Source organism: Nelusetta ayraudi, unplaced genomic scaffold (assembly GCF_046127955.1).
Source record: "Nelusetta ayraudi isolate G7.1 ecotype Tasmania unplaced genomic scaffold, CSIRO-AGI_Nayr_v1 ptg000006l, whole genome shotgun sequence".
Taxonomy (NCBI): domain Eukaryota; kingdom Metazoa; phylum Chordata; class Actinopteri; order Tetraodontiformes; family Monacanthidae; genus Nelusetta; species Nelusetta ayraudi.
Window position 1 is genome coordinate 6,959,183 of NW_027466056.1, and position 16,010 is coordinate 6,975,192.

Sequence of the window (16,010 nt, forward strand, 5' to 3'; positions counted from 1 at the left end):
TAGTTACAAAAACACTCAAATCAAATCAATGGTTATGCGGCGAATACCTGCGTATCACGTAGACTAACTACACCACGGGGTCACGCAGTTTATGACCTCTGGCCTTTTGATATCATGGCACATCAGGTGAGGACCATTTGTTGATCCCAACCCAGAAGTGCTGCAGCCCAAGGAGCAAGTCATGCTTTGATCCCTTATCAGATTGGTTTTATTACCTGGGCCTGATTAGTTTAGAGCATTAGAGCATTATTTGTAGATGTATGAGAGGAACCACCCTACAGATCTTATATACATATATGAAGTGACTGGAGCGGCTGCAACTTTGGAGATGCTCACATTGGCTTGGAGAGGTGGCCCAGGTAGCTGACGGACACTAGACTGTTTTCCTTACAACAAACTATTCCTTTGCAATCAAGTTGGTGTCACTGGTGATTCCTTCAGCATCTGCACATCATCGCTGCACAAGAAAGCACACTCGCACATTTCTTTTTATTCTTTTTTTTTTTTTTTTTTTACAGATTTTCCTCTGCTTTTTTTCCCCCTCTTTCACTGTCGAGAAGCGTCTCCGAGCCCTCTGGCAGCCGCAGAAAGGAGCGGCGGTGGCGGCCGGGCGAGGCGGTGATAAGGAGGATGGGAGAAAAAAAAGAATAAAAAGACAAGACAGGAGCGACAGATAAAGGGATCGGGGGGCTCAGAGCCGCGGAGAGCAGAATGGGGGGGGCCGGCGTGGTCGAGGAGAAATGGGGCGCCCGCCTTTTTCTTTGTGCCGCCGCAATTCGCTGAAAGGCCTCTTAAGTGCAGGAGGCTCCTTGGAAAGTTTCTTCTTCTTCTTCTTCTTCTTCTTCTTCTCCTTCTCCTTCCCTTTTTGTGAAAGTTTAGTTCGATCAGGTCTTTGCGCCGCTAGCTTGTCAAGCCAAAGCTTCCAGGCTTTGGCTCCCTTTTCTCTCAACTTTTTGCTTCAAGACAATCTATAGTGTACTCTATATCCAGTCGCATCACTCAATCATTCATCATGAAGAGGGAATATAAAAAAAAGAAACACATAATGTAAATCGCACTGGACTCCGAGTTGCTTTTTTTTCTAAATGTATTCTCTAAATCCAAGACCAAGGATGGACGTTTCATGTGCGAAGGCAAGTTATTCAACGACACAATGGCGCACAGAACACCGGGATGAATAGATCTCTGTTAAGTTAACGTGACGCATGAACACTTATTCAGATGCACAATAGCATAAAGAAGACACCTGGCAGGCTGATTGGGTTTAATTGATGAAAAGCGTGAAAAGCAATTTAGCGCTCAGCAAGTTAGCGCCCAGCAAGTTAGCGCTCAGCAAGTTCAGCAAGTTCACCAAGTTCCCGACAACACCACCGAGTGCATTAAGTTCTTTGCTCCTGAGCAACTCCGCCTAGAGGTCCCTCTCGAGGCCGTAGGTGGAAATGTTGACTTTTTGGCACACGTCAGTCAGCGTGAATTCACATTTAAAAACATTTCAGATTGTATATATCCAAGTCAGCAAAAATAATGTGCGCACACATCTGGAAAAGAAAAACTTGAAAAAATATTTCATTACCAAATTCATTCAGACATCACGAGATTAATAGAAGTCACCTTTGACCTCTACAATTCCAAGAGGTGCTGAAAGTTGTGGCCACTGGCTTTGAGACATTTATGTGTACGGTGAACTACTGCTGGTGTGTTCCCTCAACACACGTTGATGCTACATTCATGAGGGTAACAGCACCTGTGGGGAAAACATGGTACAACATCTATATTTATAGAAGTACTTGGACAAATTGTTTTCATCTCCTGATATCTGAATAAATTTGGTAATGAAATATTTATCCAAGTTTTTCTTCTACTGATGTGTGTATGCATTATTTTGATTATTTTGTCTGACTCTGTATATGTATATACATATATATATATATATATATATATATATATGTATATATATGTGTGTATATATACACACACACACACACATCTAGATGTAGATAGTGCTAAACTCTGAGAAAAGAGTATCTCATGGTATAAGTTGGCTGTCATGCCTCTTGGTGATTCCTGGGATCATGTAACTGGAAAACTCTCCCTCAGTAATTGCCTTCCGTGTTTCCGCACCTTCGAACCCTCGGAGTCGTCAGTCAGTCAGTCAGTCAGTCAGTCAGTCAGTCAGTCAGTCAGTCGGCCGATAGTTGCGGTCATTCAGTCTGTCTGTAGTATCGCTCTGTAACAAAGTGGAGAATGTAGAATTCGCCTTCGCCTCTCTGCCGTACACCCACGTTGCAACTTTCTTTTTCTCTTCACCTTCACCCCCCAACCCCCCCCACCCCTTCCTCCTCCTCTTCCTCTTCCTCCTCGTCCTCCTTCACTTCTCCCACGTCTCCTGTTTTGCAATTCTGCACTAGGCGCCCCGGATGCCTCTGTGTGCCCAGTGTGGCTCGTTTTTCATTCCAAATACCAGCACGCTCGCTGGGGGCCAGCACACAAACACAGATTTTTTTTTATTTATTTTTTTTTTTTTTTTAATCCTCTTGAAAGTAAGAGCTTCGGATTTTATCATTTCAGACTCCCAGTCATTAAGTGGGCAGAATATTTAACGCGGTGGAGCAGAGATCCACCGTGTTTGCTTCCGGTGCATTGGCCACGTTCAGTCGTGAATTGGAAAATGCTATTAATCGTTTTCCACCGCCAATCACGGCTCGCAGGAGAGCCATTGGATTTTTATTTCAGTTTTCGATAATCTCACGGAAGCACTGGAAGGAATAATCTGCCAAGCAACCCCACCCCCATTTCTCACCCCTCCCGTCCCAGAAACTTTTCCTGGAAGTGAGTCCGGCCCGTCGGAACGGGAAACAAGCCTTTTTTTTTACGCCAGCCCGTTACATTAATCAAGCGGCCCCGTAAATTTTCAGAGTGGGAGCCGTTACACTTTTATAAAGAGGTTTTATGACGAGGGTTTTTTTTTTGCCGTCGTCACTCGCTGCACTCGGCAGCTCCCCCTCCCTCCCCCTGAAAACGTATTCCGAGGATTTCCCGGCTAAAGTTTGCAGCGAGATGCAACACAACGGCCAATACCCCGATGAGTGGTGAAAAGGTCACGCAGAAGAAACTTCCAACCCTTTTCGTGTTGCATCGGCCCTCCCCAAAGGACACAGCGCCCCACGACATTATTGGTTGTAACTGTGCTCATTAAGCTCAAATTAAACACGTCCATCCCATGGGGTGATAGGGATGAATTCATCACATTTTACAACGCGTCTAAAAGGTCAAGCGCGTCGTTGCGGTAAACTGTTGCCGTTCTGTTGCATCACAATTAATTATAAAATTAATTTGGAAAAAGTGTGAAAGAAGCAGCGGCGGGGTAATTGCAGCTCGTGTCGGGTGCGAAGGCCAAGGTCGACCAATGGTGAAAATGTCACATCGAATCGAACAACCGCAGCGATTCAAGATTCAAAGTCTTTGACCGTGTCGCGTCGTAACGCTCGCGTGACGAGATTTTGAGGGGCGACCAGAAATTTAGCGCACAAAAGTAGAGATGTTGGGGTACAGCACCCTCGAATAAGTAAATAGAAAGTAAGATATAGAATATAAAAGATATGAGATGCCTCAATATTCCAGGAATTAAATGAAATGCGACAAAGAAACAAGCATCTGTTTCCCAGCTGACTGGCATCAGAACAATTTTACAAAGAGCTGTTCCAAAAAAAAAACCAAAAAAAAACGGTCTGTCTTATTTTTATTATCATTCCAACGAGTACATTACCACATTTTTTTTTTTTTAGATGCTTCGGAAATATCACGCTAGGAAGTGAGCCAATTATCCGAAAGTAAAAAGAAAAAAATAATAATCCCATTTTTAAGAAAAAAAAAACATGTTGAGGGATTAAAACAGATTTTGCGACACACACACACACACACACACACACACACACACACACACACACACACACGTTGCCATCCTTATCATGCAACTGGAGTCAAGGTGAAAGCCTTTAATAATAGGAAACAAGATGTGCACCGATGTTTACATGTTTACTCACTCGCCCATTAATTTGGCCGTGGATAATCCCGCTGAGATGAAAGGATTGCCTCCTCCGAGGCAGCGTGTTGAGCACCCAGCCTGAATTACCTTCCACAATGTAAATATTTCCCACCCCTCACCTCCCGCTGAGCAACAGCGCCTCCCGGGATCCTACGGCTTTGAAACAAAACACCGCTTAGATTCACTCCGTTTGGGAAAATGACTCTCACCGAACAAACCGACAGCTTTTTTTCACTTGACTTTTTTTATAGAGAATTTTTTTCTTAATGTAGTTGCAACATCTTAAATGACGCAAGCAAACTGACATAAAAGAAAAACAAGGGAAGGAAATAAAAAAACGACAAAATTACAAACATATGGCACTCTCTATCTCATGTAATTCAACCATACTCCCTCTTTTTAACTTAGTCAAGTCCTGAATTTTTTTTCTAATTTTTTTTTTTGTCTGTTGTCTGTCTGTGGCAGGGAAAGAGAGGAAAAAAAACAAATTTGAGATTTTTTCAGGATTTTCCACCACAGCTGTCAAGTTTCTGTCACCGCTCGTCGAGTTTTTCTCATTATCCTGGTGGATGCAGCTGGTTGGTGGGGTTGGCAAAATTGTTTGATTCCAAATTTGAAAAGAAAAATACAAAAAAAAAAACGAAACTCAAACGCATCCATTAATATTCAACGGGTCACTCGACTCGCGTCCGGAACAGATGCATCATCCGAGCAAGAGCGGCCATCTCTTAATATGCCGAGCGGCAGCCGGCAGAGTGTGCCGGTGATACCTTGTTGAACACCTGCTCCGCACCAGAGCACTGCTGAGAGTCAACACTCCGCCACTTGAAGGACGGCCCAACCAGGGGACACACAGAAAGAGATGTTAACTTAAGCAAATGGGCAAAAGCAAAAGAAGAGCAAGGGGTTGGCGGCGCTTTGCTCAGGTGACTCTGGTTTATTTAAGGTGAAGTGCACATCAAGTATTGATGTCTCATTTGCTTTGACCGTGAAAGGTACCAGGCTTGACCACATTCAAATTCTACCAGGCCGTCTTTCTGCGATCCACTCCCATTTGCACCGTCAAGGTCCCCGCAATTCCTAATGTTTGCGCTGATTCCAATGCTGGACATGTCCCACCACCACCACGGCTGTCCTGCTGCTGCTGCACTGTGGTGCTTCCACATAACTACGCCCAGAGACCGAACTTCGACACATTTGTAGCACCGACCAAAATACCCCGATCCGATCTCATATCGAAAGATTAATCACCCTTCGCTGCCAAATTCAGAATATCCAAATCAGTAAACTTTAGCGTCTGCGAGCCAGTAATCATTTGGCATACGTGTGTCAAGACCTAAAGTCGCTGAAGATTAGCTATCACATTACAGAGGCGTGATCTAAAGGCATGCCGAGGTGAATCAAAATAAAGCAAAATGCAATATCTGTTCCAAAAATGATGCGGCAGAGGACGGGAATACACCTGAACTGTATTTTCGGGAAATCCTGATTTGAATCACCAGTAACATGGAAAATGTAAGTTTTGTATTGTAACAGCAATGTCTTTTTGTTATTTTTCTTGTTGGTTTTACAACCTCTGGTGTCAAGTAAAAGTATTGTTCAGGAACCGGTATGGAAACCAAGTGGCCAAAATTGGCACTGTATGGAAAATTTGTGAATTAATACTCAGCCCGACCCATTATATGGTGAGTAAGCACAAAATTGCTGTTTGTTCCAATAAACAGCATAGAGGTCCGATAGAGGACCCTGGATCTTTTAGTATATAGGTCTATAAGGCCTAATGATTGCTGCATCCATGGGATTGCGGATGGAATCATTCATTCAGTCCCTAAGTGAAGAAGTAAAGGGCCAAGCCAGCTTGATTGATTGATCGCGATGGATTTTTAAGATCTATAGCTCTCCAACCACAGAAGTAAATCCACCCTCGGTATCTTCCTCCTCCTTCCTCGTCGGGCAGGCTTTTGTTTGTTTTTATCCACAGTGTCCCTGATCTCTATCACGGTGTTCCATCCACACGAGGGCGAGGTCGGTCCTTGTTCCGCCGCACTCTCCGCCGTTAATCTTGATGTCTATCGTTTACGCGTGGCATTTGGACCCTCTTAGAGGCTAATAGCGGGGGTCGCGTGGCACGCTGAGTGGAGCTCCCACTTTGTGCGACGGCTGTGGTGGATAAATCCCCCTGAACCCCGGAGGGCTTATGTGGAAGGGTACGACCCAATAGTGTTTGGAGTCTTCATAGACTCCAGGTCTTACTTATTGTGCTGCGCGGAACGGTTATGTCCTTCGGTTGTTCATCCCAACTCTGGCTCATTGAGTTTTTTATGGACAGGAAAAGCCTCGCCCTGTCCGCCGTAGTGTTTGACTATGAGGTCTTTCACCGCGCTCGTATTTCTTCTGAAGTAAGCAGCCCCCTCACTCGCGCCCAGAGACAGTGACGTTCCGGCAGATTAGCAGCTGCCACCGTCCTTGATCCATGACTCCGGTCGTCATTAATCGAGTCGCTTTCCCCCAGCCGAAAATCCAATCGGAGGACGGTCAGTCACAGCTAATGGTCTGCACGTTGTCAAATCGCGATGTGTATGAATCGCTGCGGGTGCCGCGCAAACATTTTGGATCGGCGGCAAATGGGATGAAACAGCTAATGAGCCCATACATCAGCGGGCGATCAGGACGGAGCGGGTAAAAGGGTTAACAGAGCAGGGAAACAAGAATTAATGACTGCTGTGTCTTCAGGAATCGGGGAGGGGGGACTTTGTGAAAACTCAAACAAATTAGTTGTTTCCACAAAGTGTCGCCTGGAAAAGAAACAAAAAAAACAATCCCGCGCCCCCCCCAAAAAAAACACCCCACTCTGGTGATAAGGAAGAACAAATGCCTGCTGGAGCCGGTGGTGGAGCTCGTAAATGAAAAGTGGGCAAACACGGAGCTCCCGCTTTGAGAATATTAAATTACTTCCATGCGGCGGAGACGCGGAGACTCGACTTTATTGGAAACACTCGTCTTGTGGCTCCTTCCCGAAGGCCTCGCTTGCTACGGCAACGCGGGCCAACCCCATTTTGTCGACACCCCTGAACCCCCCCACCCCACCCCCACCCCGAGTGCCGCCCGCTCACCCCACCATTTTTTTCACTCTTTAATCACCACCAACAGCGTCAGCGCACCACCGTGCCCACCGCATCAATCCGACTCGCAGGTAGCGCGACGCGACGCCCCGGGGGCAAATAAATAAGCCGTTTCAATATTACATGAGCCACTTAACACGCCGAAAAACGCCAATTTACGGTGTAGATTGACCAGCAATGGTCGCCAAACAGGGAGTAATGGCGCGTGGCAACGGGCGAAAGTAATTGCGTCTGTGGTTTGTCGGCCAGCTGATCCCCCTCCTCCCCTCAACCCAATTACGCTTTGTTAGCGTACAGCTGCGTTTAGCGCCACGAATGCACAGCGGCTCCCGTGAAAAACAAATGAAACAAAACAAGAGCAACCAGTGTGGCAAAATTGAATGTGGGGTCGGGCGGAAAGACGGAAAACGGAAACAGAAAGACTCCGACATCCGTCAGCGCGTTTCAGTCACATTTTCGCAGCGCAATCGAAAGGCTCAAGACAAACTTTATCGGCGGCATCGACAGTCGACGCCTCCCAGAGACGTGACAGCATTTGCTCACACCGGAGGCACGGGGGGAGGTACCAACCCCCTCCACAACCCACCCCCCCACCCCGCGACGTGTTGGAATTGGCAATGAAGGTCAGATTTATTGCTCTCCAGAGTGCTGAATACCGAAGCGGGGGAAAGAGTTTCGAGTGTCAGCGGCTGTTTGTTGCCGGGATGAACCTCCAGCAGCAGAGCAGGAGGCAGGGAGCGATAATGCAGCAGAGTACCGGCATTAGGGCCAGGTACCGTTCAAAATGTCTCTCAGTACAACAGTTCCAGAACAATACTTTTCTTTGATAGCAGATGTTTTAAAACCAGTTTGAAGAACAACAAAAATTGCATTCTAATTACAATACACAAAACTTTTTATTTTCCATTCAAGCAGGGACTCAGATGAGGATTTCCCTTAAATCCAGTTTGTTGTATTCCTGTCTTTTGCTGCTACGTCCTCAGCACAGACGTTGATTTTTTTTTTTTTATTATTATTATTATTTTGATCCACTTCAATGAAGTGGGGACACACTTTATACTTGGATGGCATGATGCTAATATTCACTCTAACATACAATCTGAGTTTGTCAGTGTCTTCAGTTCACGGCTCTACAACTTGAAAGCCAATTACAAGGACTGAGATCTTGACACACAAAAACGAGAAGATTTACTTTCTTCGATGTTGGAATTTGTCACCTGCCACCTGATCATTTTTTCAACATTCGACAGGATCGGATCCTTTCGGTCCGTGCTTCAAATGTACCGACGTTCGGTACCAGGCCATGTACCGACGTTCGGTACCCGGCCATGTACCGACGTTCGGTACCCGGCCCTTCTCATAATTATAAGATAATACGATTATTAGAGACCTATTATAAGATAAAACAAACAGGCACTGCAACATCCTCCCGTATTTGAAAGTTGCTCCGCCAGGTCAGTCAACCAGCTGAGTCAGCAGCAGGGACAATGCCTCTTCTACCGCTCGACTCTCTAACAAAAAAGAATGTTATTTCATTTCCTGGCAGTCGCCTGCCTCTCCGCGCATTTATTTAATCAAGCCATCCCTCCCGCCTCCCCTCTCTTTACCCCCTAAAATCAAAGACAGCCATGGGTGACAGCGGGAACGTTCCCCGGCGCTCTTCTCCACACTGCCAAAGTTAACACGTTGCGCACAAACATAATATCTCCTCCGTTGTTTTCTTCTTTTTTTTCACCCCCCTCCACTCTCTCTCTCTCTCTCTCTCTCTCTCTCTCTCTCTCTCTCTGTCGCTGGAAGGCACCTTGGCAGCAAAACTCGAAAAACAATTTGACTCGGGGCCACGCGCTTCCCCTCCCCCTCCTCGTCTGCGTTTCATCTCTGTTTATTAAATTTAAAGTTAAGCCGCTCGTCACGCCTTAATTCCTCGCGCGCAGAGATTCCCGAGTTGTCTCGCGCAGGAAGGCATCTTGTTTTTGGCTTCGCAGGATAATGAGGCGGCGCCAAAAAAAAAAAATAAATAAATGAATAAAATAAATCCCGGGGCGCGCCGAGCGGCGACATCGGAGCTCTTTTCCTCGTAGCACTTTAAGTTTCCATTTCATTCACGCGGAAACCTCGGGTTCCTCGTTCTGAGTTTTCGTCGCGGCGGGGAAAGAAATCTGTTTTTGTTTGTTTTTGTCACTCGGGAACAATCACTTCTCAAATGAACCGCATGGCTCGAGACGTTTTCCTTTCGTTAAGAGACGGTTCGCCACTAACTCGCAGTGTTTTCTTTTTGTTTGTTTGTTTGTTTTTTTCCTTCTTGACATTTTTCAAACGCTCTGTTAAAATCTGCACAAAAACACTCCAGCTTGAAGTGCTCTGAGTTTAGTCTGCAGGTGAAAATCATTTGGCGATTTTGGAGAAAAACAACAACCAAACAAAAAAAAAAGGGAACGATTCAGACTCGGAGCGACGGCTTTCTTCACCTTTTTGTCCATTTTGCGAGTCTAAAAGGAAGCCGTGTTCCATTAAACACACTTTGCTGATTGCTGGTTTGTCTTAACGTGTTTTGTCAGGGGGGGAGAAAAAGCATTTGTGTGTAAGTTTTGGCATATTTTGTGTGAGCCAATAGGAACCCTCAATTTGAAACAGCCAATAGAAAGCCTTGTTTCATACGCGCCAATAGGACGTTTTGACTTTAAACAGACAATAGAAAGCTTCAGTTTATACGAGCTAATAGAAAATCTCAATTTGAAGTCGCCAACAGGAAGCCTCAATTTGCATTGACCCATAGTAAGCCTTGTAAATAGGAGGTCTTGATTTTAAAACAGCCAGTAGGAAGTCTAGATTCATATGAGCCAGTAGGAAGCCTGGATTCAATACAGCCAAAAGGAAGCCTCAATTTAGTCATTGGGATGCCTCAATTTGCATTGATCAATAGGAAGCCTTGACTTGAACCAGCCAATAGGACACCTCAATGTCCGCTGACCAATAGTAAGCCTCGTTTCATACCAGCCAATAGGAAGAAGCCTCAATTTGAAACAGGAAAGGAAGCTTTTTTTCTTTTTATTTTATTTTTTTTCTAGCTTTGTTCCGCAAGGCTTGTTTGGAACATAATGTGATAATGATTATGGCCAAAATTATCACAAGCGCTCTATTATTTGCGGTGTCAAGGGTACGGCGCAGCAGTCACCGGCTTTATTGAGGCGCAGGAGTGGAGGACGGGGGTGGTGGGGCTGGTGGAGGTTGTAAACACAGATACCAAAGTTCCCCCGGAGCCACCGCGCTGAAGCCTCGATCGGCTCGGCTTAACCAGTGGATTAGTATTCGCTTTGTCTCTCCGCCCGGAATATTGTGGACGCTGGCGGGGGAGGTGTTGTTTACCGCCTCTGATTCCGATTCTCGGCCAAATGAACTCGGATAAAACCGTCCAGAAAGGTGAGGTGAGATGGGAGAGCAGCGTGGCCCCTGAGGCGCTGAGAAAATATCGATTTGTGTGTGTGTGTGTGTGGGGGGGGGGGGGGAGTTCGGCAGCATTTTTAATGAGTTGTTTTTAAGGTAAATCCGTTTAAATAGGCGTCTCGCCAAGGAAACCGACGGTCTTGGGAATCCACGGCAGTGACCTGAAGTGACCTCCACCGTGGCCTCAGGCTGGAGGAGTGTGACAGAGTCCTGAATTCGGCCCCACTGATCCCATCAGTGGTGGCACCTGAACTCTGTCCTCCGATATTCTCCTCATTTGTTGACTTTGATTGGATTGCGCCCTCTGTTGTCCTACCAACCAAAAACTGAACAAAGTGGGGGGGGGGGGGAGCTAAACCACACTCCATTATTGTCCATTTTGGACTGAAAACTGGACTGAAAAAAAAAAAATACAGCTGCTTTTCCTATGACAGGATGCATCATCGTGACTACATTGTTCATCCAAAATAATTGTGTTGCCTTTGAGGCATATGTTTGATTTGTGATATGTGCTCTTATTTTTGAAATGACATTTTAATGTGCTTTTATTTTGACATTTGCTTAACCTGCCCGGGGAGTTGTAGTTTCAGAGGTAACTTTTAGTTTGTTTTTTGAAGGAGTTGTGTTTCTGTGTTCATCGCATGCCATCCACACCATAAATGCCACAGAGGCAATGTCGTCAGTCAATTATTTCAGAATTGGAAGCACAGGGTCACGTAAAATAAATATTATTTACATTAAAAAAGCAGTTGATGCGTTTGTATTTAGAACATTTCGTTTACATTGTTTTTACATTTAGGTAAAGCACATGTGCTGAAGAAAATGGTGATTTTATATTCTGATTTCAAACTCAGTTTTTACTTTGTCCATGTAAGATGGTGTTGAAGAGCCACAGTAAACGGCAACAAAAGCTCACTCCGACTCCAGTCATCAATTGCAGGGAAGAGTTTAGCTAGTTGTATAGCTGCAGTTCCTACACTGTAGTCAGGACAACATAATAATTGTGATTAATTGTGTTAATCGCGCTACCTTGATTGCCTGGTGCCGCTAGTGACGCTGACGTGTGCATGTACTTGAAGAACCGGGGCAGAAGGGATTCAAACAAACAGAAAAAGAACAAACTCAGGGCTCGAGGGCAAAGAAATGACGGGGAAGAGGCTTTCCTTCTCTGAGCAAAACGTTGAAGGAAGGATCATGTTTTGGCAGGAGCGACTCGCTCTTGCATGCTGCTCTCAGAACTTGGTGGGCTGCCCCATGTTATACCAGATTCCAGGTAAATCTTTCCCATCTGTTTTGCGGAGCGCGCTTCAATCTCCCTCCAGATCTCGGAAGATTTAGAACAACACAGATTTTGCTTTCGGAGGAGATTTGGCAGAAATCGTGGCAATTATCAGCTCCTCTCGCCGTCACGCTGGATCAAGATCTGTTTAGACGTCGGGAACCGAAGCGCTTCCATTGCTGACGCTGAAGTCATGTTGCATTTTTTTAGCTTGTTTTTTGGTCCAACATTTGAGCTGTGCGACTCATTTTAGTCTTTGGGTGGAGGTTCCATTGCATTGGGCCTTGCATAATGAGCAGCAAGGGTCAACTGTCCTGTTTCTGACTCACCATTAAGAGATTTTGGGTTTGGTTGATTCCGCACATTAGCCAAAAAGTCACATAAGAGACGTTAAAACATGCTAGCTTTTGTTTTTGTTTTTCTGCTTCCAAGATCGGCATCCTACTTGCTTCTGGTTGGGTTAGAGAGGTTTGATTTAGGGGTAGGGGCATGAGATAGTGGCCAATCAGAAGCAAGTATGAGCAGGTGTGTGCCCACCCCCCCATCTGTGCCGTGAGGAGGTCAAGCACTTCGCACTGCTAGCTTAGCCACAACAGTCCTCAGCACCTCGACTTACACTGACTAATAGGAAGTCTCTATTTACACGAGCCAAAGGGAAGCCTCGATTTGAAACAGTCAATAGGGAGCTTCAATTTCAAGCAGCCACTAGGAATCCTTGATTTGAAATCGCCAATAGGAACGCTTGGTTGGAAACAGCCAATAGGACGCTCTGATTCCCCAGGGACTGCGTGGAGATCAGGGACTTCCTTCCCCTTAGCCACGGAGCTCCTCGGCACCTTCGACAACAACAAGAGCACCTGTGCCAGCCGCACCTGCTAACTGTCTCTCCTTCCCTCTCTCTCTCTCTCCCCCCCCCCCCATCCATACCTCTCAATCTCTCTTCCTCCTCCTTCGCCTCCTCCCCCTCAGCAGAATCCCTGTTCAGCGGCCTGGGGCTGGGCGCCGTGGTGGGCCTGGGCCTGGGGGCGCTGCTGCTGCTGCTGGCCTTGGTGGACATCAGCTGCTTCTTCCTGCGCCACTGCGGCCTGCTCATGTGCATCACCCGCGCGCTCTGCAGCAAGAAGACGGCCACCAGCGGCAAGGGCAAGGAGATGGAGGAGGGCAAGGCCGCCTACCTGTGAGTTGCGTGTCCCTTCTCGACGCTTTCCACGATAAAACCAAAAAAGAAGCGTGCGCGGAGGAGTCACAGACGTGGACCACGTCTGCGTTTGTCAGTCACCCGGTTCCCGGTTCATTCATGCTTGCGGAGAGCTCGCTGTGGGTGTATCTGAGTGCCAAGGCCGGGGGAGGTGCGGGTGGGAAGGGGCGACCCCGAGTGTCGTGCCTCAGGTGGGGCTGCCGACACCCTGTTCGTCTCGCACAACCTGGAATTGTCAACAACAACAAAAAAAAGTACACATCTATATTAATTTATGTATATATATATATTAGGGCTGTCAAACGGTCAATTTATTTTTTTCAATCTTAGTTTTAAGATCAGAATTTTCCATAGTTAACCACGATTAATCACACTTTGCATTCGCATGTTTAACATTCTCTCAGTTTGTATTGTCCATTTCAACGTAACGCAGTCTCTTAATCAGGAACCAATTGAACTAAAAGAAATAATTTCCTTTATTTATATATTTTGTATCATTTCTTTCAAAACAGCGTGTCTATAATTGAAACAGCCAATAGGAAGCCCTGTTTCATATGAGCCAATAGGAAGGCTCGATTTTAAACAGCCAAGAGGAAACCCTGTTTCATACGCACCTATTGGAAGCCTCGATATGACATGCCCAATAGGAGGCCTTATTTCATTTGAGCCAATAGGAAGCCTCTTTTGAAAAAGCCAATAGGAAGCCTTGATTTCCACAGACCAATAAAAAAACTACGATTTCAACCATCAATTTGAGATAGCCAATAGGAAGCCCTGCTTCATACAAGCCAATAGGAAGGCTCAATTTTAAACAGTCAATAGGAAACCTTGTTTCGTACAGGCCAATAGGAAACCTTGTTTCGTACAGGCCAATTGGAAGCTTTGATTTGAAATACCCAAAAGGAAGCCGTATTTCATTCAAACTAATATAAAGCCTCGTTTGAAATAGCCAATAGGAAGCCTTGTTTCACACTACGTATTTAATCTCATTGCGATTCATGCGTCAACGCCGATGGCCCTAATATGTACATATGTATATATAGATATATAGATATATATAGTTATATATACATTTAGATATCTATTTATCTTTTGACTGTGATTGAGCAGCGGGAAAAAGGAAGACTTACTGTTTGCCGTTGACTGTAGGTACACCTACAACAGCCGCCCAACCAACCTTTCAGCCACAGTATGTCTGATTCTGTCTTCTTCACTAATGTTCAGGGCGTGTTCATACACGTGTGCAGTGAGTTCCACCTCCCTTCCCCCGTGTTTTCATCTTTATTTCCCCCTTTCATCTCCGACCAACGCCTCTCTCTCTTTGCATGCGCAAACGTGCATGTGTGTGTGTGTGTGTGTGTGTGTGTGTGTGTGTGTGTGTGTGTGTGTGTGTGTGTGTGTGTGTCCAGCCTCCCTCCGTCCTCACCAGGAATTCCATAAAAGAAATCCCAGCATGCAAATGGTCCTCCCGTGGTTGCCGCATGTGTGTCTAAGGCGATTTCCTTTTGATTTCCCCTCTCATCAGACATCCAAGAAGCCACCGCGCAATCGATTTCTTAGTCTCAGGAGCACCGTTCCATACATACAGGAAAAAGCACAAAACCTGGAGTTGTGTGGGGTCTCTCTCTCTCTCTCTCTCTCTCTCTCTCTCCCTCTGTCTCTCTCTCTCTCTCTCTCTCTCTCTCTCTCTCTCTCTCCCTCTCTCTCCCTCTCTCTCTCTCTCTCTCCCTCTGTCTCTCTCTCTCTCTCTCTCTCTCTCTCTCTCTCTCTCTCCCTCTCTCTCCCTCTCTCTCCTCTCTCTCTCTCTCTCTCTCTCCCTCTCTGCTCGTGCGACAGCATATTTTTGCCAGATCATGTTCGGCAGGGACGCGGCGGGAGCTGCACGCAGCCTCTCTCACGCTCCCGGAGTCATAACCAGCACCACTCCAGATCTCCCGCCAGGATAAATGCGACAAAAGAACACAATATGACTGGCAGGAAAACTGTCCTATTTTCTAAATACAATGATAAAAGTGAATCCACTGTGTGCACGTTTGAAACTTCAGCCTCGATTTGCACTGATCAATAGGAAGCCTCGATTGGGGTTTTTTTTCTTGACTCGTTTTGCTTGCTGGCTAGCTAGCTAGCTCATGGGCTCAATTTCAGTGTTAACAAGACGAGCGCCTTGACGTGCGTCAAGAGTGAAGCCACAGTTGGATGGTAACCAAATGACCCACGGTCCTGATACTGGTCTGCGGACCAGGGGCTGGGAACCACTTCCTGTTAAGGAAGGAAGTAATCGGACAGGAAGGCAATTAGCCAAACGGGGGAGAAAAAAAACCAAGTGAGTGCGTTTTTGCTTTGCAGAACCAAAGAGAGACGTTAGCGTTGGACTTTGTTTTAATCCCTTTTTTTTTTTATCGCTCCGATATTTTTAGTGTTGCCGTTCAAATCGCTCTTGATTTCCTGATGCGCTGTTTTTCAGCAGCAGCAGCAGCAGCAGCGTCTCCGGGGGGCTTCGCTGCAGAGACGATGGCTGTAAGAACAGAAAGAAGGGGAAAAAATAGTGGTGAAGGGGGTGAGTGAGGGAGGGGAGGAGCTAGAGGGGGAGGGAGGAAGGGAGGGAAGGAACAAAAAAAAATAACAAGACCGGTTGTATAAAAATTGGATTTTTCTTCGGAGGCGGAGTGGAGGGAATGAAGTAATGCAGTAGCCATCCATAACATGAGTCAGAGCGGCGGGCGGGACTGAGGATAATGAGATAGCGCTGGAGATAATGCGGCGTGCCGGACACAAAGACTTGTGGCTATGTGGATGAGTGGCGCAGGGTGCGAACTGGCCGGTCCAGACCCACACATCCACACGCAGCCGCAGCCACGCCTTGGAAACTTGGCGTCAAGGAATTCCCCCACAGGCGCAGAAATCCCCCACGTCATGCTCCTA

The 16,010-nt window shown here is 46.3% G+C and overlaps 2 protein-coding genes across 3 annotated transcripts in view; one reads left to right on the forward strand and one right to left on the reverse strand.

Moving 5' to 3' along the window:
- The window catches only part of LOC142882825 (gamma-glutamylaminecyclotransferase-like), a 301,358-nt gene that overhangs the window by 268,039 nt on the left and 17,309 nt on the right, over nucleotides 1-16,010 (reverse strand). The window lies entirely within an intron of this gene.
- The window catches only part of ncam2 (neural cell adhesion molecule 2), a 181,692-nt gene that overhangs the window by 157,569 nt on the left and 8,113 nt on the right, over nucleotides 1-16,010 (forward strand). Inside the window, exon 16 of one of the 2 annotated variants that reach the window (XM_076017504.1) lies at nucleotides 12,860-13,067. In XM_076017504.1, the coding sequence (XP_075873619.1) occupies nucleotides 12,860-13,067 (208 nt within the window). The remainder of the gene's footprint in view (nucleotides 1-12,859; nucleotides 13,068-16,010) is intronic. The other variant, XM_076017505.1, reaches the window with a different exon arrangement.